Source organism: Bison bison, unplaced genomic scaffold (assembly GCF_000754665.1).
Source record: "Bison bison bison isolate TAMUID 2011002044 unplaced genomic scaffold, Bison_UMD1.0 scf7180017864072, whole genome shotgun sequence".
Classification (NCBI taxonomy): domain Eukaryota; kingdom Metazoa; phylum Chordata; class Mammalia; order Artiodactyla; family Bovidae; genus Bison; species Bison bison.
Window position 1 is genome coordinate 7,034,113 of NW_011494644.1, and position 20,585 is coordinate 7,054,697.

At 35.4% G+C, this 20,585-nt stretch overlaps 1 protein-coding gene across 2 annotated transcripts in view; it reads left to right on the forward strand.

The window, feature by feature from the left end:
* Positions 1 to 20,585, forward strand: part of RBBP6 (retinoblastoma binding protein 6) — a 35,849-nt gene that overhangs the window by 3,764 nt on the left and 11,500 nt on the right. For both annotated transcript variants that reach the window (XM_010837213.1, XM_010837214.1), the window contains exons 2-10: positions 2,478 to 2,577; positions 4,916 to 4,952; positions 9,364 to 9,408; positions 11,440 to 11,528; positions 11,656 to 11,752; positions 12,110 to 12,249; positions 15,108 to 15,280; positions 16,809 to 16,912; positions 17,024 to 17,361. In XM_010837213.1, the coding sequence (XP_010835515.1) occupies positions 2,478 to 2,577; positions 4,916 to 4,952; positions 9,364 to 9,408; positions 11,440 to 11,528; positions 11,656 to 11,752; positions 12,110 to 12,249; positions 15,108 to 15,280; positions 16,809 to 16,912; positions 17,024 to 17,361 (1,123 nt within the window). The remainder of the gene's footprint in view (positions 1 to 2,477; positions 2,578 to 4,915; positions 4,953 to 9,363; positions 9,409 to 11,439; positions 11,529 to 11,655; positions 11,753 to 12,109; positions 12,250 to 15,107; positions 15,281 to 16,808; positions 16,913 to 17,023; positions 17,362 to 20,585) is intronic.

A 20,585-nucleotide genomic window follows, 5' to 3' on the forward strand; every position in this document is an offset into this window, starting at 1 on the left:
CCAAAAAAAAAACACACACACACACAACAAAACAGCCTTTATTCTGAACTTAGGGTAAAAAAGATTTGGAAGCTGAGGAAAAAGGATTTTCAATAGACTATTTCTCCATTTCTTAAATTTGTCTTGTTTTTCATTTCATCCATATTCTTCATGTTTTTGGATCAAAAATGGCAGTGTCAAATAGGATCTTTTGAGGCTAACAGGTTACTTATTGAGGTATTCTAAAGGTAGGAAATCATCACTGTAATTCAGATACTTTAAAAGGTCAATTAGAGAGCATGTGGCATCAGAGCCAGACTTTAAGCTTGACAGCACTGTGTTGATGAGGTGAATAAAGTCGTCTTGGAAAGCTCCTGAACACAGTTGCTATTTGTTCCTACAGTGAACTCTTTTGACAGTTGTTACATAGTCAGCAACTTAATTGTCTGGTATTTGACATAATGTTTTAGAGTTGTTTTTTTTTTTTTTAAAGATTCCTCATCTCCCATGCTTCTGGGTGTTTCTTTCTTAGAGCTTGCTTGAAACTTGGAACTATCCTGAACTATGCAAAAGATAATGATGGTAGTCTTACATTAGAAAATTGTATCACTCTAATTGGATACTTATGAAGATAAAGCTTACTACTTGAAATATATATACCAAAAAGAACCCTTTCCTGAACAATTTATGTGTATGTGCACTCAGTCGTGTCCAACTCTTTATGACCCTATAGACTGTAGCCCTCCACTCCTCTGTCTGTGGAATTTTCTAGGCAAGAATACCTGGTAGGTTGCCATTTCGTCCTCCAGGGGATCTCCCCAATCCAGGTATCGAACTTGTGTCTCTTACCACTGTGCCACTTGGGAAATCCAGTTTATGATAATGTGATTAGAAAGGATAGAGCCCAGTACATCTATAAAAGCTTAAAATGCTTACTACATATTTGATAAACTTAAAATAATTAGAACAGAGGTTGATAAGCTTAATAATTAGAGCACTTGGTGCTGAGTAACTTAAGTGAGTCAGGTAAACTCAGTAATTTAAAGAGTGAACCCTAATACTTGATTGTTTGATTAAGGGAGATGGTTACATTTTTACATATATCCCCCTGTAGTGGATTATTTTTGGTAATTTTGCAAATTCCTTTCATAGCAAATTTTTTTTTAAAACCATCGTTGAATTCACTGATTCATTTTTTGTTTGAATTTCGTTCTTAGAGAACTAGTCCAAGTAATAGTCCCAAGAGTAGGATAATTCTTCCTGTCTTGTCTGCTCAGAAAGTAGCATCTGTGTTCGTCCAGTTGCCTAAGCCAGGAACCCAGGAATTCATGACTGATTTCTCTTTCTCCTCCATCTCTGACCCCACCCACATCTGTCGGAAAGCCTTAAAACATTCTCTTGATTTCTCTGTCACTTCCAGAGCAGATCATTATTCTCTCTTAACTGAACTACGCAGCAATCTCCTCCTTAGTCACCCTGTTTCTGTTCTTGTTCCTATACAGATTCATTCTTCACTTAGATACCAGAGTTTTTGTTTTTAATATGAATCAGATTGTCATCATTTTTATTTAAAATCCTTCAATGATTTCCTGTTGTACTTAGAAACAAAATATAAATATATGTAACCTGCACCTGTGTTTCTGGTCATTCTGTCCTTTTCATCAGCTCTTCTGGCCTTTCTGTGTCATTTTTTTCCACATGCTTCTCTGTCTGAAACATTCTTTGCCAGTGTTTTTGCATATCTTGTCTTCTCAGTCTTCTCTCAGATGTCAGTTCCCCAGAGGGGCTTTCCTTGAATCAACATTCTATCCAGAGTTGCATCCCACTTAGAATTCTTTATTACAAAGCCCTTTTTTCTTTGACTACAAAGTATTCAAAATGTGTCATACTTTTTAGTCTGTCTTCCCCAGTAATACTCTTGTACAGCCCAGGAAAAGAGAAAGTGAAGTCGCTCAGTTGTGTCTGACTCTCTGCGACCCCATGGACTGTAGTCTACCAGGCTCCTCTGTCTATGGGGTTTTCCAGGCAAGAACACTGGAGTGGGTTGCCATTTCCTTCTCCAGATCATCTTCCCAACCCAGGGATTGAACCCAGGTCTCCCGCATTATAGGCAGACGCTTTACCATCTGAGCCACCAGGAGAGAGAAAATATTTTCATCCTAAATGACAACTTTTTCCTCATATAGTTCAGATGTTCAGCATTACTGGCTAAATAGAGAATGACTTAGTCTTCCTGAGACTTGGGGTTCCACTTCCATCTCTGGTAGAGGTGCCAGAGGCAAGAACCTGTTGACGTATTTGGTGTTAACTCCTTATGGCTTTGGATATTTGTTCTGACAATAATCTCGATGCAAGGAACATGTGGTTATTAATGCTCTTTTATATTTAAGATGATTTCCCATAACATTTATGTCTGGTTGAAGTTTTCTAATTCTTGAGGACTATAACTTACCCAAATCTCTAAATAGAAATTCAACTCTTTATCCTTTTATTTACAGAATATACTGATGATAATGCTCTAATTCCTAAAAATTCATCTGTAATTGTTAGAAGAATTCCTATTGGAGGTGTTAAATCTACAAGCAAGACATATGTTATGTAAGTATTTATTAAATTCCACATTTGCAAGTTCTCAAAATACTTTTTACTTTGTGAGAAGGAAAAGGTATACTTGAGAACTGAACTCATTACTTTGTGCTAATGAGTATGTCTTCTTAATCCTTAAAATTACGAGAATGTTTGTTTTCCTGGTTTCTTTCCCCAGTTAAACTGTAGTCAGAAGTAAGAGTTAGTAGGCTTTTTGATCTATATAGGTAATACTAACAAAAAGCAAATGATCTTCAAATAAGTAAATCTTTCCCCTTCGTTGGTTTTTATTACCTGGGCACTTTTCCCCCCTACCATTTTTTCACTACAAGAATGTAAGTGTCTTGAAATCTGTCCTAAATATTTTGTCAGCGTCAGGAGTATTCAGTAATGCTAGTATTTGCTTCTCATTAATAAGGGACTTTGTTGGAAAGCGATGTTTATAGGATTCATGAGCACAGACACTGGAATCAGGCTTAGATTTGACTCCCATTTATTGCTTCACACCAGTTGTGTGAAATTGTATTTGGGTAAATTACCTAAAGTCTGTACCTCAGATTCCTCAAAATAAAATATATGTAACTCCAAGGAATTGGAGGAATTCAGTAGTGCCTGGCACATGGCAAATGCCCTTTATTGGAGTAGGAATTATAGTGGTAATACTTAGGAATGGTCTAGAGCTTAAGGAGTTCACTAAAAGGGCAGGATTATAACTTTATATCTAACTTTCTCTGCTTTCTTGCCATTTTAATGCTGATAACAGTTACTGGGTTGGCCAAAAAGTTTCTTCAGGTTTTTCCAAACAATGGAATGAAAAAACCGAAACGAACTTTTTGACCAACTCAGTATGATCTGTGAAGAGGATAGCAACTTGGGCTATTTAAAAAATACTCAGAGGTAAGATAGACTTACTTGAAATTCTGGCAAATTCTGCTTTTGGTCAGTGAAATTCTGGCAAATTCTGCTTTTGGTCAATGAAACATTCTGGAATTTGCCAATCCTAGGAAATGGAATGTGTTCTTGGAATTGAGGTAAAATAAAGTCATTTCCTGGAGCTTTGCTTCATGTGGGCAAGTTTTCTTTCTAAGACTGTTCTCATTTAGTTTAAAGTTCTATTCCATATTTTAACATTTGGAGGTTCTTAAATCTTTTGTATAGTAACTTTAAAAGCTGAAGAATTTTTTTTGCCTTCTGTAAATACCAATTGAGCTATGTACCTTTAACTTTATATAATTTTGAGACATTATAAGGGAAGAATTATTTCCTAGAATTTAGTGTGAAGTTATACCTTAATTTACTAAGTGCTTTGTAAAAATAGCAAACATTCAGTTTCAGGAGATTGTTTTGATATTCGGAAACTTTAGGGAGAGAATTGTTTAAAGTACATGGGAAAATAGTTGCCTCTTACAGAATTGCATGTGTAATTCACTATGTATTTGGTTTCTTTTATAATATACTTGCCTCATGAAGTGTTTTTGAGTTTGTTGAGCAAATACTAGTAAATGAAACTTTCATTTTTATCTCAGGATGTCCCAGTCATGTACAAACCAGAAATTCCTTTCATATCCTATCTAACATTTTTCTGTCAGGATAGCATAAACTTAAAACTAAAACTAAGCCTTTACAGGCTATATTTTAGCAACTTGACCCTCATACCCTTTCCTGTGTGGACTTTTAAAGGAATTTCTTCTTGAGCTTACTTGTGTATATATTTTTAAAAATCAGTTCAATTCTCCATAACCAACTTATTAAACTTATTCTTTTAACGAAAATACACTGTCAAACTGTTGATTTTTCTGGAAGATAGCGTTCCTATTTTATCTTGCTCACTGTGTTGAGACTTTTAAAAAGATGAAACTGCCAACCTGTCTTTTCTGGATTTGAAATTTAGTTTTTGGAGCATAACAGTTTCTCAGGGCTCCAAATTATAAAATATTTACAGCAGCAGTCTTGCTGTAAGGTAATTCAGGGTATGAAAATTCTCATCTGTACCTATTAAAAAGTGAGGATTAATATACTTGTTCAGCCTATTAAGAAATAGCCACAAAGTTTCTTGAATAACAAAATCCTCATACTGCCTTTCAGAAAAGGTAGAAAGATACACATCTATTCTATAATTACCAAGTATGGATTTTTTTTTAAACCAAAAATGCATCTTAAACTGTTCAAAGGTAGTAAAAATTAAATAAGGTAGTATATTTATTACTTCTGAAATTGGTTGTTTTTAAATCTTTGTGCCAAGGAAAAGTTGTGTTCCTAAAAAATTTATGATTGGAGAGATGTTTTTAGCACAAAAATTGATTAATAGCTACTCAGAGAGTTAATGCTGTTTTTCTTTTTGTCTTTTTAGAAGTCGAACTGAACCAGTGATGGGAACTTCAAAAGCAGTATGTAAAAACACAATCTCACACTTTTTCTACACGTTGCTTTTTCCTTTATAATGTAGCAGTGAAGTAAATCATTTTTAGAACGTAATATCCAGTTGATCATAGTACATATTGTAAATAAAATGTATTTTGATGACAGCTCAGTTGAATATGGATATATGTGGCATAATTTACACACTTTATTTTGTAGAAATGGGTAATTTGTGCCCAAAAACCACTGTTTCATATTAAATATGGTAGCATTCTCCCTGTATGACACTGTGTTGTACAGTTAATGTATGATCCTTTTTAGATCGTATAGGTTTTACACTGATGAACATGGTAACATGTTCTGCATCTGTCTGTCTATAGTTAGTATTTTGTATGTATGTACAGGCTGTTGTGTGCTTTTTGTTTCCTGCAATAAAAAAAATGTTTGGAATGTATATTTTGCCATTTTCACGTTGTATCACTTAGTTTTTTTTTGGTTTTTGGGTTTTTTTTTTTTCTTTTTTTCTGCCTGATTGATGGCTTTGAAAAATGCATTAGCAACATCCAAAGCTTATATTTAAAGTTTGATGCTTTCTCCAAGTTCAGACACGTCATAGAGCTTTCCAGAGACCATTGACGCAGCTTTTATTATTTAGTTTTGCTTTATTTGGCAGTTTTGAGCTCCTATTCTTTGTTTACATCTGTACTGTAAAGTGAAACCTGGAATTGGGCCCCCTACAAGTATACAATGTTTCGTCGATGATTTTGATGATTTTATACAATTGAGTACTCAAGTTTTAATAGAGATCTTTTACTTCTAGTCTGCTCAGTTGTCCGAATTAAAATAATTCCCTCTTTCTCATAAGGTATTAAAATGCTGCATTAATTGTAAGCTAACTGAAAGCTGTAGCTTATCAAAGGTAACTCCTCTTAACCAGGTTAACATCTTAGTAACCTTAAGTATGACACCATTTTGACTTTGAGCTTTTAAGTAAAAGGTAGCAGCATTCCTGAGTTATAGGGTGAAACACCCGGTTCAGAACAGAGATCTGTAGTAATTGAGTTCTGTAAAACTTGATGGTTCTCTAAACGTTTGAGTGCTCAGGCTTGATTTGTACACAATACAAGATGTCTGAAATCCTCACTTAGAATTTAAGGGTATTGCTTGCTCTTTCAACTTTATCCTTTTAAAATACTAGTGATCTTTTAATTGTGTATCAGGTATTTTCACTAACCTTGGATCATTGAATCTTAAACACGATAACATAGAATATCTGAACTTTGGACTTGTTTTCTAAAGTATATGGCCTTTAGTTCTCATGGAACTAAATATAGTGATTCAAAAATCAAAACTTAGTGTTTTGGGAGTTTTTTTCCCTCTTTGGGGTATATGGTTTTTTGGGGGTTTGGGGTTTTTTTTTTTTTAAAGCATAATGCTGTAAAAACTGTCCACAAGTTTCTGTTTTGCTGGTGATTGGTTTAAAACTGATTTTTATGTATCCAAATGCTAGCACAAATTAGATTGACTATACTGGTGACTGTAGTAGTTAATGTAACACATTTTGTATAAAGTACATTTTATACAGTATTTAAACTAATTCAGATGAAGTTTTATTTCTTGAAAACAATTATTTCCTTTTTGTTTATTAGCATGTGTATAAGCACAGATCACATGTTCATAAATAAAGTTAACATTCTTTTAGCCTTGTGTGTTCCCTGGCATGTCTGTATTACACTTATAAGAAGCAGTTTATTTTATGCTTATTTAGGTTTCTCTTTTCTTTCTTCTTTTTTTAAAAAAAAAATAACTAAAAGTGGCTTTAATTTTTAGGTAGAATTATTTGAAGTGGAGAAATTAGATAACATAATATCCCCATTATTTGCTTGGGGTACATTTGCTGACATTTAAAATACGAGAAAATATATTCATAAAGCATCATTAGTGCCCATCTTAGGAGACTTAGGTGTCCTATGCACATTCACAATTAAGACAAAATCACTAAAGCCAGATTTTTTAATTCTGATTAGTAAAAGTAAATGTATGTACATTTTTGGTAACTTAAGCCAGCTCTAATCAAGGATGGCTGTTTCTATATTGCACAGCTTTGCTGTTTGTAGTTATCCTTCCGTGTTCCAAAGCTGTGGGCCTTCTGCTAACATCAGAATTACATTTTGTAAGATCCTTTAATTTCAGGCAAGTATAGTTGACATAAAAGATTTCAGATTCTTGCTCCCAGAAGCAAGACCACAAATTAGATGTGAGAGAGGTAGGTTAATTTTAATCATGTCCACAGTGTGCATATTAATCAGTGTTTCTAGAGACTACTTTTTTAAAGTAGGGTTTTTTTAATTGATGTTTAATACATATAAATTCGTACTCATTTTTAAATCATTTCTTGTCAGCATTTTCACTTATTTCTTAATATCTTGCTATATGTAGAAAACAATTGGATGCCTTCCTAAATTTGTGGTAAATTATACCTCTTTGTATTTTTATAGGGTATTAATGTGCTATATATAGGGGCTTCCCTTATAGCTCAGTTGGTAAAGAATCCACAGATTATTTGATGGGAAAAAAGTGATTTAGATGCTGTTGAATATCTAAAAGCACTCATAACTAAATATATGCTCCTAATAACAAGTTGGCCCAAAGGAAGAATAGGAAAGCCTGGCATAATAACAAAAAGACAGCTGTATTTGAGGAGAAGAAGAACAACAAAAAAGTTAGGTTTTTTTGGTTTCAGCAGTAAAAAAGTGTAATATAACTGCTGCTTTCTTTCTAAGGAAGTGATCAGCATGCATATTCTGTATAGTAAAAGGCTATTTTAAAAGGCTATTTGTTTCTTTGATTAGAAACATAGTATAGATGATGGTTGACAGCAGTTTGTTCAGTCCTTATTTCTTAAAATTCAGGTAATTCCTGGTTGATATAAAATGTTATGCTCTTCAAAATAGATTGAATAGGTCAGAATTTTTCTGGGTAAAAATAGGCTGTGTTCTTTCAATTTTTCTTTCCTAAATTTACCTTTTGAGATATTCATTCTTTAAGGAAAGAACACTTCAACCCACTGATAGATTATATGGCTAGGAATGTATATGGGGTTAGTGCATTTATGGACTCTACAGTCCCTCAATGTGGAGCTGAGAACCTTTTGTTTAGATAAACATCCCAACAGTAATATCCATCAAACTAGCTTTTAAAACTCTTAAGACATGTATAAGATGTATTTTAAATTTAGCCAACATTAGTTTTATTTCCATTTATTGCATTCCTGCTGTGGTGGCATTAAGCTAAGAACTACATATTGAAACTGGTTACATTTCTATTTGGGGCTCCAAGTCATGCTGCTTTTTTTTTTTTTCTTTTTCAAATACTCTCAGTTCTTTGGAATCCTTGAAAAATGCATGATGAAGACTCACTTTTTTTTTCCTTTGATCCAGACATCTCTTTACATTCTCTCCATTTTAAAGAAGAGTTCTGACCAGTAATGCATGAGAAATTTGTAACATGTTGAATAAGCAACCCACTTACTATATAGGAAGCTGATAATGTTTTCATTTTGGTACACTTGTAGGGAAATCATGTCTTTAGAGTTACACGCTAAAGATTGTGTGTGTGTATACATTTACACACCCATGCATAAACACTTTTTAAAAACTGATATTAATATAGTTCAGGGAAACAATGAAGCACTTTTAAATACATTTGAACATACGTGTTTTAAAGCCCTCTTATATCCATGTTTAATACTTGCTCCCTTTGATTAAAGTAACTATTTCCCCCGAATATTGAAGTCCATCCTATAACTGCTCTGTTTGCCCTGCCCCGGGATGCCTTTTGTTTCCCTTTATTTGGCTTAAAATTTTTGCCCTGATAAAGCTGTGGTTTCTTTGGCGAGATTAGCTACTGATGCTTTGCATGGGAGAATAAACTTATTCAGACCGAGCAGTACGTACTCAAAAGAGGGGAAAGTAGCAATTATTTGGGAGCTGTTTTATTAAAGCAATTATCTGAGCCTTTAAAGAGCTGCTTGTTTTTACAGGGTTGTATACTGGCATTATAGGAAAGTTAGAAAGATTTCTTATTCTCTCTTCTAGTGTACATTGTCTTGAGCATCATTAGTTTTAGAAATCACTGATAAACCTGGGACTCTTAATATTTAATCACCACACTGAGCAGCTTTCCTATCCTTTTCTTTACTGTTTTCTCATTGTAATAGCATCCCCTTCAACCATTAACCTTTATTTATTGTATGTGAGATGTGTGGAAAAGGATAAGTTGGGTGAGCTACATTTCAGCTTAAAACAAGATAACATTCTTTCGAAAACTTCTAATAAAAATACCCAATATTTGAACATTAAGTGGCAGTAGGGAGTAAATGATCACTTTCAGATGTTTTCAGTGTGGAACTTGAATGTGTGTTTAATTTTTTATGAACAGATTGATGACTCTTCTGCGTCTATTTCTCTGGCCCAGCTTACAAAGGTATATATATATTCTTGAAAATATAAATCTTTTTCTAACATCGTAATTTTTTTTAATGTGGAGCAGTTGTTTTAAGAGGGGTTGGGGGAGGAAATACTTTGCAGAAACATTTGTACATATTATTACTATCCTGTAAAGAGTAGCTGCTGTTTTGAGAAGATAGGGGGAGTATTTTGCTTCACCATAATGTTGGAGTTTCATCTTCAAGACAGAAGAAACAAATGAAGCTACACTTACTTGCCTTTTTTTCATACATTTTGTTTATTTATACATTGGAAACTAACAGATTTCTGGAGGAATTCCCTGATTTTGGCTGTAATTTATGTGGACTTTATGCAGCCAAAATAGAAGCTTTCCTTTACATGGACAATTGCGTGGTTATTTCTTGAATATTTGAATTGATCCCTTGAAAGTTAACGTTTTAAATGTGATACGGTTGTTTCTCTATGCTATAGACTTGTAGTCTGTCTGCATTAGAAAAAGTTTTAAACAACCTAATTTGTTTGAACACAGACTACATGAATTGTGTAAATGTATAAAGTTGTTCGCAGGAATATACCAATGTGTATGTTTGGCAGAGGGGCAAATTGTTACCTCCTGAAATCATTGTATATACCATGTTTTGCGATAAGATTGCTTGCAGTTTTCTGCTCAACAGTGTGTACCTTTTGTTTGGGAAAGCACTAGTGATGGATTAATTTTTAAAACAATAGACTTAGTTTGCAAATTATGCCTTTAGGGGAAAAAAGGCAAATGATAGAGAACAGGTAGTGTTTTGAGGGCCAAGAAGGAAGTTTTCCAAAAATCCTTTTTTCCCCTGCTATCAGAAATATAAAATTATATTTAGCAACCAAAGTGAATTAGTAGACAAGTTTTCCATTAGTGCTGTCCCTATCTTGTCCTTGGCTTTGTTGTAGGTTTTGTCCTTATCCCCTAGAATGTATCCCCAAAATGTCCTAGTAACAAATACAGCTTTTTAAACTCCTGTTGTGGGAAAAGTATAAAGTTGATAATTCTAAAACCAACCTCAATAATTTTTTAATGCAAAGTGGTTTAGCATAGAGTTAACATCTTTAGCAACTTATAGTTCACTGTTTAAAGTCTTCTGTACTGTAAGGACCATATTTGAGTTCTGGTCTATTCCTCCATTGTTTCTTTGTGGGAAGCAGTTGGGGAGTTTTGGAGGTTTGGGGGACTTTTTTTTTTTTAAACTATTTGTAAGTTAATGTTTGGGTTCAAACAAATTAGTTGTTCAACATCTGTAATCCAGTTTTTTGTAAATGTTGCTGTTGTTCTAAGCTCTGTTAATGTTAAGCATTCTTTGTATATAAAATTACAATAAAGTGTTAAAACTGGTTGCTTGTTTTGTGGATGAATGTAAAGCTAAAACCTAATGAATGGCTGATAATGAGTGCTAGATGCTTGAAGATTCAAGTTATTAGGACTCACTCCCTTAGACCCTGCTTATTATCTAGACTACTGTATGTAATACCTCAGAGATGAAGTTCATAAATCTTTGGAGAGTTGGATTTATAATTTGAATGCTCAATGCATGTGCTTTGCACTTAATTTTAAATTTGGCACCACTATTTAAAGAGCCTTCTGATTTCTAGTATCTGCTGCATAATATGTTCAGTGTCCTGTCCCCAACCCTACCTCTAAGTCGTGTGCTTGACACTTGATGCTTAATGCTATGACACTTGAATTATTTTTAATATTTAAAAATGTCAAGTGTTTCTCTAACTTAATCTCAGTTTTTAACTTAGAAGAGTAGTATGTAAATCTTAATGTAAGGTACAAACAGGGTCTAAGGTTTGAGTGCCCCCAGAAGGACTTTCTTCAACCCATAGACACCCAAACATCATGTAATGACCTAAGGCACTCCCCATGCCTCTTCTAGGTTATACTTGTTAATAACTGTTTTTATGCAAGATTAGATATTGCTCTTTACAGGATGAGTGGTGTTGTCTTTGGCTGTGTGGTCTTAAATGTGTTTCTAATGTGTGTGTCAAATAATTACCTGTTAAACAGACTGCCAATCTGGCTGAAGCCAATGCTTCTGAAGAAGATAAAATTAAAGCAATGATGTCGCAATCTGGCCATGAATACGACCCGATCAAGTAAGTTTATAAGTACTTTATTCTAGTACGTACTTTGGGGTGGTACTTAACAGCCCCCCATGTCAAGAGCTTTTTTTTTTTTAAAAAAGTCTTTGTGTTCATGTAATCTTTTTTTTTCCCCTTTCAGTTACATGAAGAAACCTTTAGGTCCACCACCTCCATCTTATACTTGTTTCCGTTGTGGTAAACCTGGCCATTATATTAAGAATTGCCCAACAAATGGGGTAAGTTCAAACTAAAATTTTTCCTTAGCCATATTATTTCTCTTGGTAAATACTGGCTTCTACGTTATAGTGGCAAATGAGCACAGCTTCTGGAGCCAAACTACCGGTGTCAGATCTTGACACTGCCACTGAGTGAGCAAGTTACGTGAATGTCTCCAAGCCTGTTGTTTCTTCTCTGTGAAATGAAGATAGTGATAGTACTTACCTCACATGGCTGTTGTGAGGATTAAATGAGATCATACATGTAAAGCTCTACAAATAATACAAGCAGATAGTAAATACTGTGTGTTAGCTAATATTATTAAATAATGGTAACTGCTTTTTCTCTTCCTCCTCTCTCCTTTCCCCTACCTGTAGGATAAGAACTTTGAATCTGGTCCTAGGATTAAAAAGAGCACTGGAATTCCCAGAAGTTTTATGATGGAAGTGAAAGATCCTAACATGAAAGGTGCAATGCTTACCAACACTGGAAAATATGCCATACCAACTATAGATGCGTAAGTATTCAAATTGGGTATGGTCTGTGGAGATTACAGTCAATCCCGGTGATAGTGTTTTATTTAATCTTGGGCTTGTAACTTGGCTACTTGGATTCCTTACAAACATTGTATACCAAGTCTTAGTCTATATGTCGCATTTCTGTGTTAAGAATGAGAGGCTGCAGTCTGCTCCATTTAAAGCAAATTAAAAATGTATTTGGGGTTTTTGTTACCAGTGAGTACCACTTTCCTTGTGGTCTTCTAATTTTTCTTTTTTCTGTCATTCCCTGCTTTCTTCCTCATTCACATACATACTCCTACATAGTCTTGTATGCTATTTGCATCTTTTAAATGAACAAGTTAAGTGTCTTAGACTTTTTAAGAAACAAGAGGCTTAAGAATAAAAGTTCTGCAAGATATCAAGGCAGATTTAAGTGTGAAGATTATAGGAAATACTCAAGTATCTTGACTAGTTTGGATATACTATGTGAATCTTAAGATTCTAAAGTATGGTTTATTTTATAAACTGTTAGTTGAGATCTGTTATATAACAGTTCAGAACTATTTTTCTGTTATAAACTGTTTGTAGCTCTGTAAGCCATACCTTAATGCTTATTTTTCACATGTTTTCAGGTTTTATTTTAGGAGCCAATTTTTAATGAAATGAATAGACAGGACACCTAGTGGCATAATTCAGTTGGGTCACTTCCCATTTTATCTGCTTTTATTAATACATTTAGTTATCTTTTGATTACCCTCAACTGTTGCAAACTCACACAACATAAAACACAGTATTAAGTGTTCCCTGAGACTGTGACTCTGTAACTTTATTGTACAAAAGAATCTCTTGCAGAAGTGTGTTAAAACAGTCTAGGTGCCCTGTCCCACTCCTCTCCCCACCCCCGAGGGATTATATTCTCAGTCTGCATCTTTAACAAGTCCTCCAGGAGAATATGAGGTTAGAGGATGCTCAAGGCATGCCTTGAGAAACATCAATTTAAAGAATAGATATCCATGTTCCCAGTGACAGAATATTTATTAAGAACAGTTTTTGTCGGCTTTGTGCTATATTATCAAAATGTGATGAGCAGGTAAGGACAACGAAAATGCTACGCTTACAGAATGATTCTGAAAAAAGATTGTTTTTGAGTAGGTAAATACATTGTTTTAGTTAACAGATAAGAATTAATGTTTTTATAAACTCCCAACCCTGCTCACTTTCTCAGCTTCACTCCCATCTATTTTTTATCAGTCTACCATTGTGTGTTTTTGTGGTTCATCTTAGAGCAGTTTGTTGTATGCTGTTTCTAATTCAGACATTTCATACATGCATCCAAACAGTTTTAGGTTGAAATTGATGGCTTTTTACAGACAAAGTTTAAGAGCAGACCACTTCATCTTAATACAATAAGATGTAAATGTAAAAGTATTTAAGTAGAAATCTGTGTTGGAAGAATTAACATCACCTGTAAACTCATAACTAATAATTAACTTCATTGCTGTTTGAATCCTGGAGTACAAAAGTGCATTTGTGACAGACACACAGCAAATACTGGGGAAAATGGGAACCCAAATATTTTAAATGAAACTTTCACCCTCTCCACTAACACCACTGATACGCAACTCAGACTCTTCTTCTGTTTCTTTTTCTATCCTCTGTTCTTCTCTTTTTTTTTTTTCTTTTCTTTTCTCTCTTTTGGGCAGTGGGAGACTCCTCTTTCACAAATTGGGAACAATGGGGCATAAGCAAATTGATACTTATTTCTGGAATCGTGGTGATGTCTATGGAGCAACTGCAACACAAATAACACACCTAAGGTACCCTGCTCTGTCCAGATGAGATTCTTTCATTTTTAGCATTGAGTTGAACACACTCTGTTCCTGAATGAAAGAGAAAAGATTTCTCTAAGAATTCCTATGTTTTACAAATGTGCCTGATTACAGAGAAGATGGGGGTATTGGAAGCGGTGGTGATAAGTCTGAGAATGGCTTATTTTTTTCTTTGTTTTTAATGTATTTAATATCCAACATTTCCACAAAATTTTTACAAAAAAATGGACCCCCCAAATGTCTAATGAGGTGTTACTTTTAAGTTTTTTACACATTTTTCTAATTAAATCATTAATATTTCTTGTGCTCAGTCATGTCCAACTCTTTGTGACCCCATGGACTGTAGCCCACCAGGCTCCTCTGTCCATGGAATTTTCTAGACAGGAATGTTGGAGTGGATTGCCATTTCCTACTTCGACTGTCTATACATAGATTAATCTCTCATAATATTAAGTATAAGACCACTGTTTTGAAGTCTAATTCTGTTTATTAATTATAGATGTGATTAGTGACATATTTCCTTTGAATTATCCACCTTAATTGTGTAATGTCAGTACCAATTTTAGTTTCCCGTATTGTGACATTCACACTAGTATTTTCACAGGTTTGGAGACTGTTAGACTCAGGGGGAAAAAAACTTTTCCAGGAAACATCGTAGGCTGGAGAGCAGTGATTAGGGCGTTGTCATCACTAAAGCTCAAATCCTGTCTCTGCCATTTAAATATAACTGTGGTACTTGATTGTGTCACAGTACCGCTCTGACTCACAGTTCTTAGAAATACAGAATCTAAGATCCTTTTAGCCAATTTTATGGCTTTTTTTTTTCTTTCTGTTTTGTTATACTCTCTTAGGATTTTGTTTTATATCTTTTTGTTTAGGGGAGGATATTCATAACTGCTTTCTTATTTTGGAAAGTACTACACTTGTATAAACTAATTTGGCATCATACTAGATTATAAGTTCCCACTATTGTATAGTAGAATATATAAATATCTTGGAAATACTTTCCCATAACAGTGTTAAAACACTAAGACCTTCTTTTACAGAGAGGCATATGCAATTGGGAAGAAAGAAAAACCACCTTTTTTGCCAGAGGAACCATCATCATCTTCAGAAGAAGATGATCCTATCCCAGATGAGTTGTTGTGTCTCATCTGCAAAGATATTATGACTGATGCTGTTGTCATTCCCTGCTGTGGAAACAGTTACTGTGATGAATGTAAGAAATGTTGAACCTTTGAAGATACGTATTTTAGAGTGTGTGTATTTCCTTGGAAAGGCTCTTAGAACAATGTATATTTAAATGATAAAATATGAATTATTGATACATGCATCTGAACATTTAATAACTTTTTGTTGCTCCTTTTTTTTTTTTAAAAAGTCTGTCCTTTAGAATTGACCACTTTCTTTACCTTCATCAAGGTGTCTTTACTGAGGTTTTATAAAATGTAGGATTTTTGTTTCAAATATGTTTTAAATGGTATCAGTATAGAGAAATTTAAAAGCTTTTGGGGCCTTAGACATTTCCAAAGTATTTTTTAAAAATAAGTCCTTTTCTAGGAATGTGAAAAATAGCTTACTCTAAAATTCCTAAGGGTGATTGAGAACTACGGTCTGTAAACATATTATCCAAACAGTTGCCAGGGGGTTGCTTGTCACTTTTTTTTCCTAGTCATTTATCTTATATTAGCACTTGATTCTCTTCTGCCACTTACCTTAAGTTTTTCCGTTTCCCCAGATGAAAATAATGTCATCTAAAAATTTCATTGCCCAGTCCTGCTTTGGTCCTTTTCATTTCTAATGATTGTTTTGGGGGACTTCCTTTGTGGTCCAGTGGTTAAGACTCCTTGTGTTTCTGCTGGAGTCAGAGGGTGTTCAGTCCCTGGTCAGGGAACGTAAGATCCACTAAGATCCTGTATGCCATGTGGTGCAGCCGAAAGAAAAACAAGAAAAGAGAGTTTTGGAATACAAATCTTTGTTATGAAGCCTCTTCAGTGAAGACAAAAGTCAAGAAGAGGTTACTTAAGGCTTGTTTCAGAGTGTGTCTTAAATTTACAAACCACTTTATATAACTGGAATTTTTTTTTACTATACTGAATCATAATCAGTACATCTGTAATTTGGTATTCCTTCTTACCTGCTGTGCTATAGATGTTTCTGATTTCCTTGCCTCAATAATGCTTCTGCTATATTAATGCCCTTTCCTAGTGATGCCTTTTTAAATTTTGTTTATGCCACATAGCTTATAAGATCTAAACTCCCTGACTAGGTATTTAACCCTGGCCCTCAGCAGTGTAGAGTCCTAACCACTGGACCACTGGGGTATTCCTAAGTGATTGCTTTTTTTAAAGCCCTGTATTTACAACATAATGATTTTGTCTTTTTCTAGGCTATATTTCTATTTTCTCCCTATAATACATTAGATGTTAGCTAACCAAAGAGAATGGTATTTGAGAAAGAGTGTCCTTTCTCTCAATTTAAATGTTTGTTTAGCTTATATCCATTACTTCTGTGTTTAAGGTAGAGGTTAGAGCAGAGGAGTGATAACCAGGAGAGAAATTTTACTTTTAAATTTCTTAAATTTAAAATTTACTTTTAAATTTCTTAATCTAAGAATAGAAGTGATGAGTAATGTGTGCTTGGAAAATAGTAGTGTAACTGGACACATATAAACCATCTTTTCAATTCATGGCCAAAAACTGGGTTCCTAACTGTGCTTTTGTTAATATTTAAAATCTTATACATAGGTATAAGGACAGCACTCTTGGAATCAGATGAACATACATGTCCAACATGTCATCAGAATGACGTCTCTCCTGACGCTTTAATTGCCAATAAGTTCTTACGACAGGTAGCTATACTTATATTCCTTTTTATGAAAATTTTTTAAAAATCTTTTGATTTAACTGTACTTGAGTAAATACTACATCTTTTTCTGCATTTTTATGTTTGGTGTCTATAGGCTGTTAATAACTTCAAAAATGAAACTGGTTATACGAAAAGACTAAGAAAACAGTTACCCCCACCCCCTCCCCCAATACCACCTCCAAGACCACTCATCCAGCGGAACCTACAGCCTCTGATGAGATCTCCAATATCAAGACAGCAAGATCCTCTGATGATTCCAGTGACATCTTCATCAACTCACCCGGCTCCATCTATGTCTTCACTAACCTCTAATCAGTCTTCTTTGGCCCCTCCTGTCCCTGGAAATCCATCTTCTGCCCCAGCCCCCGTACCTGATATAACTGCAACAGTCTCCATATCAGTCCACTCAGAAAAATCAGATGGACCTTTTCGGTAAGTCTGTATTTCTCACTGTTAGGAAACAACTGAGACCAGAGATGGTTTTTTTTTGTTTTTTTTTTTTGTATATTGCTTAAATTGTTGTTTTATTGACTGGCAGTCTGTAGCATCCTACTGTATTCAGTAAGGTGGGTGACTTGTAAGAAACGGCTTAGTCTTTTGGAATTCCCTGGCAGTCCAGTGATTAGGACTTGGCTCTTGAATTGCTGGAGCCCGGGTTCAATCCCTTTTGGAGATCTGAGATCCCATAAGCCACACAGCATGGCCAAATGAAAAAAAAAGAAATGACTTGGTCTTACTGGAGGAATAAACAGATGAAGCAGATTCATTTGTAAATGATTAAATGTCCCAAAGTCAAAAACTATACAGATTGCCAGCAACCCCTCTTAAATGTTGAATACTATCCCATAACAGCTTTGCAGTTCACAGGAGGGAGCGTTCACTTGTGATCATAATGACGGTATTAAAAAACAGTAGATTTGAGTAGAACTAAGAACAGAGGGGACGGGATGAAACACTGGTAGAAAGGTCAGAAATAATTGTTTTGGAGCATAATTATGTAGGAGAGTAGCAAAACCTCACTTAAATCCTTCTGCTTCTGAAATGAAAGGGACCTATGACTATATAGTCCAGTGGCTCTGTAAGTCCAAGTCTTAAAAAAATGTACCAGCTTTGAAAAATTAAGATGCCAGGGGTATTTTCCCAGAAGCAAAATTTTTAGGAGTAGGACCTTTACAAGTATACTAAAGAGATCCCTGCAAACTACTTGTATATATAGGATGGATAAACAAGATCCTACTGTACAGCACAGGAAACTTGAGTATCATGTCACAAATCATGATGAAAAAGAATAAAATCCCACTGATCTAGTTCAGCCTTTCATTTGATTAATAGTGGGAGTGGTCTTTTATTCATTGACTTACCTTAGAGTACCTTTTTGACTTACTAGAGCTGGAAGTAGAATTTAACTCTAAATCCTTTTTTTCTCTTTTTGGTTTTGCAACATTTTTTTTTTAAGCTTTAATAGTCTTAAAACTGCACCAGTTTCTATCATTTCATAGATTGTACTTTTTACAAGATTCCTTCATCATACATTTTACTTACATATGAAGAACTCTTCCAAAGTCCAGTCTGGCTCATTTTCCCCAGAAGTTTACATCACCTTTGATTTAAGTCACTTTAATGCAAGTGTGATGGAGAACAGTGTTAGGAACAACAAGATGTAATTTAAAACTTTTTTTCCCGTTAATAATTTTTTAGTTACGTGCAAAAGGAAACCTTATAATCCTGTCATCACAGATAATGCATTCCTGAAGTAAGAATATTTGTGTACTGCAGACATTTTCTGCAGATCTATTATTTTTTGAACTCTGCAAGTGTTTCAGTTCAGTTCAGTCACTCAGTCGTGTCTGACTTTTGGGACCCCATGAATTGCAGCACACCAGGCCTCCCTGTCCATCACCAACTCCCGGAGTTCACCCAAACTCATGTCCATCAAGTTGGTGATGCCATCCAGCCATCTCATCCTCTATTGTCCCCTTTTCCTCCTGCCCCCAGTGCCTCCCAGCATCAGGATCTTTTCCAGTAAGTCAATTCTTCGCATGAGGTGGCCAAAGTATTGGAGTTTCAGCTTCAGCATCAGTCCCTCCAGTGAACACGCAGGACTGATCTCCTTTAGGATGGACTGGTTGGACCTCCTTGCAGTCCAAGGGACTCTCAAGATCTCTCTTCCAACACCACAGTTCAAAAGCATCAATTCTTTGGTGCTCAGCTTTCTTCAGAATCCCGGCTCTCACATCCACACATGACCATTGGAAAAACCATAGCCTTGACAAAGTAATACCTCTGCTTTTCAATATGCTATCTAGGTTGGTCATAACTTTTCTTCCAAGGCGTAAGCGTCTTTTAATTTCATGGCTGGAATCACCATCTGCAATGATTTTGGAGCCCCAAAAAAATAAAGTCTGACACTGTTTCCACTGTTTCCCCATCTATTTGCCATGAAGTGCCATCCAGCCATCTCATCCTCTATTGTCCCCTTCTCCTCCTGCCCCCAATCCCTCCCAGCATCAGAGTCTTTTCCAGTGAGTCAACTCTTTGCATCAGGTGGCCAAAGTATTGGAGTTTCACCTTTAGCATCAGTCCTTCCAATGACCACCCAGGACTGATACCCTTTAGAATGGACTGGTTGGATCTCCTTGCAGTCCAAGGGAGCCCTCAGAAAATAAAGTCTGACACTGTTTCCACTGTTTCCCCATCTATTTCCCATGAAGTGATGGGACCAGATGCCATGATCTTTGTTTTCTGAATGTTGACCTTTAAGCCAAGTTTTTCACTCTCACTTTCATGAGGAGGCTATTCTTAGTTCCTCTTCACTTTCTGCCATAAGGGTGGTGTCATCTGCATATCTGAGGTCATTGATATTTCTCCCGGCAAGCTTGATTCCAGCTTGTGCTTCTTCCAGCCCACCATTTCTCATGATGTACTCTGCATAGAAGTTAAATAAGTAGGGTGACAATATACAGCCTTGACATACTCCTTTTCCTATTTGGAACCAGTCTGTTGTTCCATGTCCAGTTCTAACTGTTGCTTCCTGACCTGCATATAGGCTTCTCAAGGGGCAGGTCAGGTGGTCTGGTATTCCCATCTCTTTCAGAATTTTCCACAGTTTATTGTGATCCAGACAGTCAAAGGCTTTGGCATAGTCAATAAAGCAGAAATAGATGTTTTTCTGGAACTCTGCTGCTTTTTTGATGATCCAGCGGATGTTGGCAATCTGATCTCTGGTTGCTCTGCCTTTTCTAAAACCAGCTTGAACATCTTGAAGTTCATGGTTCACATATTGCTGAAGCCTGGCTTGGAGAATTTTGAGCATTACTGTACTAGCGTGTGAGATGAGTGCAATTGTGTGGTAGTTTGAGCATTCTTTGGCATTGCCTTTCTTTGGGATTGGAATGAAAACTGACCTTTTCCAGTCCTGTGGCCACTGCTGAGTTTTCCAAATTTGCTGGCATACTGAGTGCAGCACTTTCACAGCATCATCTTTCAGGATTTGAAATAGCTCCACTGGAATTCCATCACCTCCACTAGCTTTGTTCATAGTGATGCTCTCTAAGGCCCATTTGACTTCCCATTCCAGGATGTGTGGCTCTAGGTGAGTGATCACACCATCGTGATTATCTGGGTCATGAAGATCTTTTTTGTACAGTTCTCCTGTG